At 42.9% G+C, this 6681-nt stretch overlaps 1 protein-coding gene across 4 annotated transcripts; it reads left to right on the top strand.

Moving 5' to 3' along the window:
- The first annotated feature begins 269 nt into the window (after nucleotides 1-269).
- LOC147422321 (1-acyl-sn-glycerol-3-phosphate acyltransferase-like) lies at nucleotides 270-5080 on the top strand. Of its 4 annotated transcripts, none has more exons than XM_086502511.1 (6): nucleotides 270-806; nucleotides 1561-1710; nucleotides 1827-1925; nucleotides 2161-2253; nucleotides 2334-2591; nucleotides 4455-5080. In XM_086502511.1, the coding sequence occupies exons 1-6, from the start codon at nucleotides 408-410 to the stop codon at nucleotides 4590-4592; spliced, it is 1137 nt and encodes a 378-aa protein (XP_086358637.1). In that variant the 5' UTR covers nucleotides 270-407; the 3' UTR covers nucleotides 4593-5080. The 4 variants fall into 4 exon arrangements, with proteins under 4 accessions (XP_086358637.1, XP_086358638.1, XP_086358640.1 ...); XM_086502512.1 differs by having other exon boundaries at nucleotides 1561-1626; XM_086502514.1 differs by lacking the exon at nucleotides 4455-5080 and adding an exon at nucleotides 3219-3601.
- Nucleotides 5081-6681: the final 1601 nt, after the last annotated feature.

A 6681-nucleotide genomic window follows, 5' to 3' on the forward strand; every position in this document is an offset into this window, starting at 1 on the left:
GGAGAAAATTTCGCTTGAAATACATGGAAAATAGTGTAATTTTGCAAAAGTATTGTTGTCTTGGAGGGATTTTTGTATGTTTGTGAAAATGATTTTTCCAGAACACTGGGGGGAAAGATAGAGAGAGAGAACGCGTGTGTGGAGCCTATTGGAGCATGAATTAAGGGACTTTGATGAGTCCTCACCTTCCTACAGTGTGAGAGCGCCCGACAAAAAAAGGCAGCAGCAGGGAATAGGCTAGATGCACCAGCACGCCTCGCCAATAACATCGCTACCCCCGTTAGTGGGTCACCGTCCTCAGCACCACTTCCGCCCTGGACGTGAGCTCCCCACTCTCCCCTTTTCTACTGCTGCTGCTCTTGCGATGACCCATCTCTCCCCTCCTTGACCTCCACTCTTTCCCCGCCATGCTTTTTTCAGAGCCTCTACTCCGCCATCTCCAGAGCTTGTCCCACTATCTGCACACAGGCCTTGTGCAATGCCTGCAGAAAAGTCCTGTCTTCTGCCAAACCCACCAGGAAAGCGTCTCCAGGAAGGTGAAGTCGGAGCAAACATGGCCAGAAGGCAAGGTAAAGCTCAAGAGGAGAGTGGCAGAGCGGTCCGACGATGGTGATCCTGCGTGTGCCTACAGAGATGATGATAGTCTGTGGACTGTTGTTTCCTCCATTGTGAAGATTGTGACGTGCTTTTCTGCAATGCTTATTACCACCATGTTTTGGACCTTAGTCATGCTCTTCCTGCTCCCCTTTCCTTACGCAAGAATCAAGCAAGGGAACATTTATGGCCATGTGACTGGCAGAATGCTGGTGCGTTCCTTGTTGCAAGTACTATATATATATGTGTGTGTGTGTGTGTATGTGTGTGTGTTCGTGCACGCACATGACCATGTGAAGGGGGTGGGGGGCGCACAGCTTGTATGTCGTGTGTGTGTGTGTGTGTGTGTGAGAGAGAGAGAGAGAGAGAGAGAGAGAGAGAGAGAGAGAGAGAGGTTTGAAGATTTCCACGATGTCAACTTTTATGTGGATCTGGTGGCAGCAAAGCTTCATACAGTCATTGTATTTCTTAAACATTGTTTGAGGACCATAAAAGAGCATGGTTTTGAATGTACACGCTCGCTGACAACAGAGCTGGTTATCTTAATGCTATTAGCTGCAAAATTGTCTTCACAGGCTTGGAAGTTGGCCTTTTGAGCACGTGCTTGTATGCCAATTTAGAGAGTGTAATTTAGAGAGTGTTTAGATGCATGGTTTGGAGCAGATATAGTCACATGCGATCATGGCATTATGTGTAAATTCTTGTAGATGATCGCACTAACTTGCAAGTTTAACATTTGATACGAGTATGGATTTTGGCTAGCTTTAGTAGATGATAGCACTAACTAGTAAGCTTTACATTTGATACAAATATTGAATTTTGGTACTTTTAGTAGATGAAAGCGCTAACTTTGCAAGTTTTACATTCACAAATATGGATTTTTGGTACTTTCAGTAATGTAATGTCGAGATTTGGTACTTTTAGCAGATGATAGCATTTACTTTGTAAGTTTTACATCTGATGCAGATGTGGATTCTTGGTAACCCAATCGAAATTCATGGTGCAGAAAATGCAAACTTGAAAGCAATTTATGTATGTAACCATGCATCGCCTCTAGACATTTTTTTGGTAATGTGGTTGACACCCACGGGAACTGTTGGGATAGCCAAGAAAGAGGTATGAGATCAGGGTATTATTCTGAGAAAAGAATTAGTATCTCTGCATGTCATCCTCCTTCCAAAAAATCAGAAATATGGAAGTTTGTTCACATGTCGGTGTGCGCGAATGTACAGATTATATGGTATCCTCTGTTTGGGCAACTCTATGTACTGGCAAATCACCTCAGGATAGATCGGACCAATTCAGGGTCGTCAATTCAGTCCTTGCGCAAGGTAAAGATGACCCTTTTGGATTGTTATGAATTTCAATCAAGGAAGCTCTTTCCTCTTATGTTGTTCTTTTCTCTGAGTAGTCATAAAAGTAATTTTTCATTTTTTGTTCTTAGTGTTATTCAGTGTTATTGTTGCACCGCATTGAAGTCTTGTAATTGATGTGCTCTTGAAGTTAAGATCAAATTCTGGGATTCAGCATAATTAGATACTAATTGAGGTCTCTGCAATTTTGCAGATAGCAAAAGCTGTTGTGGACAAAAATCTGTCCTTGATCCTTTTCCCCGAGGGCACAAGATCAGCAACGGGCAGGCTTCTTCCCTTCAAAAAGGTTAATATTGTTTGGAGTTTGAGGGTGGTTTTTAACATGTAAAAGACATCTCTTGAGTTATGGTTGTTGTTGGATGCTAGGGTTTCGTGCATTTAGCTATGCAAACAAAGCGACCGATTGTTCCAATGGTGCTTACCGGTACGCATCTTGGATGGAAAAAGAACAGCCTTCGTGTCCGGCCAGCTCCCCTTACTGTTACGTACTTGCCACCGATAAAGACAGATGATTGGACAATAGATAATGTGGAGAAGTATGTGGACATGCTGCATGCTGTGTATGTGAAGCATCTACCCCCGTCACAGAAGCCTTTGGAAATGGTGGCCAGTAATGATTACCAGGTTTGCCAGTCTAGTGGCTTGTTGTTTGGTTGCTGGCAATATTTTTTCACTAGAAGCAGGGAAGGAATTATAAGCTAGGGTTACATTTGCATAAAGTCAGGTTGCCCCTTTCCTTCGCCCACAATGGGCAAATGACACATTTTTTACACACTTTTAACATACCAAAGCGTGCTAAACAAAAGGGGGAGGTACACAGATTGAACAAGAAAAGGGTGTGTTATATTCATGAAAATTCTACAGGTTATGGGTTGAAAGAACTTGATATGGTGGGTTTACATATAGTGAAACTGGTCAATTTATGCATTCTTTGAAGTCATCAAGACAAGATATATGCCTTTGCTCTAGCTCACCAATTCGAAACATCTAGTCTGATTGTCTTTTTTGGCTTTCCTAAACAAGTCTTATTGAAGAACCGAGATAGGCATATTTTTTTATATTTTTGTTAAGTCCCCTCATCTAAGGGCCTCATATGACTTACTTTTTGACAGTTTTGTTCTGGAATGCCATACACTGCATGGATGGCATTTTCGTTGAAGCCATTTCACAAAACAGTACATAGAACATGATAGTTGAGCTTGATAGACACTCTGCTCTAATAAATATTGATAGTCATTCGATTTTTGACAGGCTTGTACAGAAGGAGAGAGTGAGCCAAGCATATAAGCTGATTGCAATGATCATATTGAGATTGTTATGGTGAAATTGCATTGAAGGGTTGGTTTTTTTCCCTTCCACATCATCAGGTGGTGGAGATTTATATCCTCAATTGTTGTACTTTTTTTGTCGACCCAAATTGTTGTGGGGTTTTACAAGGGAGACTGTATTTGTTTCCTAATATGATAAGTAGGATACATAGAACTAAAACTGGGAGATATACCAAATTGTGTTGGAAACATTTTTCCCTTTGGACGAAACGCCTCGTGACGGTCTTTGTTTGGGAGGCTTGTAAAAACTACTAATGAGTTCTCAGGGATTCATTGAAATGTCGATCCAAGCATCTTGCAACAATATTTGATCCTCTCTCTATCTCTCTCTCTGGCGGGAACTTTTTCTCGTATGGGTGGGTGTGCGTGTCTGTGAGTAAGAAAAGGAACTGGAATAGCCTTTCCATCACACAGGTGTGGTAGATTGGTTATCTCAGTTTCCTCATGAGTGGCAGGTCTTGTTGGTTAATGTGCTCCTCCTCTGACTAGGCAGTTATAATCAGGGAAGATACCAAAGGCATAATCCGCAAATATTCAAGCATGAGCGACTTGTATGTGGAAGGTTGCTCATGGACAGCAGCATCTAGACGACCTGACCAAGTCAGTTTGAGGAACCATATGTGTCAAAGAGGATATTGGGGACACCAAGGATGAAGTGCCAATTGAGCATGAAGGGGTTATGGGGTGGGGGAGAAGTGGTGTACAGGGGATTAGCCGCTTATGGTGATCTTAGTATGCTAATAATAGGTCATCAAGATGAAACAATCAACTTTCTCAAGAGAGAATATCATCCGTGTGCTTCCACTCCTCACTATCCGAGGGAATCCTTAGCACAGTGTGTGTGTAGATCAATTCTCTCTATCACCCAAATCAAGATTCCAACATACTGATCCCTCACTATCCGAGGGGGTCCTTAGCACAGCCACAAGAAGTTTTGGACAAATTCTCACAATAATTCCCACATTGTGACTTACCTCAACATCATGAGCTTCTGCCCGAGAGGCACCGCATACCAATCTTACCGGCCCACTGCCCCAATCATACCTAGCTAGGTATGCGGTGCCTCTGGAGCAGAAGCTCATGATGTTATGCATTGTTTGAAAAAGACTCTGTTTTCCCACATGAGAAAGTATCTAAATCTTCTTGTGCGCGTGTGTAGATTGATTCTCTCTTGTCACTCGAATCAAGAGTCCAACATCATAATCTTAAAAGTGATGATCAGAGGCTTCACAGACGTATCAAGATGACTCTTTCTTATGAGAAGCACTGCACCCAACAAAGAGCCTCAGTTACATGATGGTGATAGAAGTCTGGTACGGACATGGATAAGGTACGCGTAGCATGAAGCTCCAATACTCATTCCTGACGCACTCTCTGGAGAGCTAAGACAAAATTTGGCAAACAAAAGGACATGACTGGTAACTTGTAAAACTTTCAAGGGCCTGTACAACCAAATGACTGCAGTATTTTCATGATGTTCAAAGGATGCACACTTTTAAAGTCGTACTGGTTGTCTCATAGGCCAGTATTTTTAGCCTCTTTTATGCTCTCTCCCCCCCCCTCTGCCTCTCCGGCCCGTCCCCCCACCCCGGGGGGAGATGTTGCCTGTGAATAAGAAGGGGCAACTAGAATGACCTTCCTATCACCCAAGTGTAGTAGATTGGTTATCTCCATTGGACTGATCCTGAGATCTTATGGGAATGGTCCTATGATGCTAAAAATTTCCTCTCTCTCTCTCTCTCTCTCTCTGGATAGTTTCCTACGACTTTAACACTCTTCCTCTTATTCTTCTCTCCTGAGATCTCTTCGGATTGGTGTATGATAAAAATTTCCTCTCTCTCTCTCTCTCTCTCTCTCACAGATCTCTTGCTATGATGCTAAAATTTTCTCTCTCTCTCTCTCTCTCTCTCTCTCTCTCTCTCTCTCACAGATCACTTGCTGTGATGCTAAAATTCTCTCCCCCCCACCCACCAACACCCCCCTCCCCCCTTCCCGCGCCTTAGGTGCACAAGAAATTAACCAAACCCTTAGTTTTTGTATCTTTGCATCTCTCAGAGAAATAAAATCTATTGATGTATACAAAACTAGGGTTTAAAGAATTTGAACAGTAAAAGTAATGTAAGTCTATATTACATTGCTAAAAATCAATCGATTTCTCAACAGTATGTCCTTACGATTAGGAAAAAAAGAAAATAAATGAGAATCTGAAGAGAGGCGCTCGTAACAACTGCATTAGCTGAAAATGATGCCCACCATGCGCATATACAAAAGGCGACGTGTGTGGGTAAGGTTGGGCTCTCTCGCTCTCTCTCTCTCTCGCACGCGCGCGCACACACCCGTTAAGGTTGCATGGAAGGCTCTTTCCCTAACACAATATCACATCGCTGGTCCCACGGGTCACTTCCTCCAACCAACATGCTCCGGTTCAGCCCGTGATGAGCAGCAGCCGTCTTGATCTTTCTCTCCTACTGTTGAGAGAGAGAGAGAGAGAGAGAGAGAGAGAGAGATTTTCTTGATGAGAGGGTGGACTGTGGCAAACGGGAGGCGGGATGAAGAGAGGCAGACTGACAAGCGTCTTAGCTGAAGAAGCAGAGAGGGGGATGGGGAGGGGACAAGGGCAGGAGAGGAAGATGGGGTACATAGATCATGCAGGTGCAGGGCGGGAGAGGGAAGGCTGATCGAAGCCGAGGAGGTGGAAGGAGAAGCTGGGAAAAATCGATGCACGTGAAAGAAGGGGGAGGGGATATTCGCTTCGATTGATTTTAATTCGATAGTTGCCAGTAAAGATGTACCAAGTTTATCAGAAAATATTGAAGTTGAGATATACTTGTACACACAAGAGCTCCATAGCAAGTTTATACGGGAATCTTTTTCCAAATAAAGAACACTTGCCTATTCTCGTGCTAGAAACAATTAAGTTAAACAATAATTGCAAGATTGAGGCTAGCATGAAAAGCATAGGAGGGCCCCCCACAAAGGGAAATTGTGTCAACCTAACCTCACAAGCTCTCCATTGGCACTATGGTAGCAATGGTTGTCGTACCAAATGGGATCTGCTTCCTCCTTTTGTAGATGATCGTCAGGGCGTGCTTGCATTGCATTCATCTAAACACCATTTGATACCCATCTCAACTTTGTTCCTAGGTAAGGTCTTCTCCTCTATGGAGAAGTTAAGACCCAAGACAAGGAAGGATTTCTTTGTGGACTTTCACAAAGCATACAACATACCATAGTGTTGAGCGAGGACATTATCTTGTCACCAATTATGCTTTCTATGATTTATGAATGTTTTTTTACGAGAATTATGTTAAAAAAGTACTTTAGAAGCTATTTTCTTTGTAAAAGCAAAAGTTCATTCCAAAAAGCAAAAGAGGATAATTTTATGA

Source organism: Adiantum capillus-veneris, chromosome 27, assembly GCF_014529385.1.
Source record: "Adiantum capillus-veneris isolate H3 chromosome 27, ASM1452938v2, whole genome shotgun sequence".
NCBI classification, from domain to species: domain Eukaryota; kingdom Viridiplantae; phylum Streptophyta; class Polypodiopsida; order Polypodiales; family Pteridaceae; genus Adiantum; species Adiantum capillus-veneris.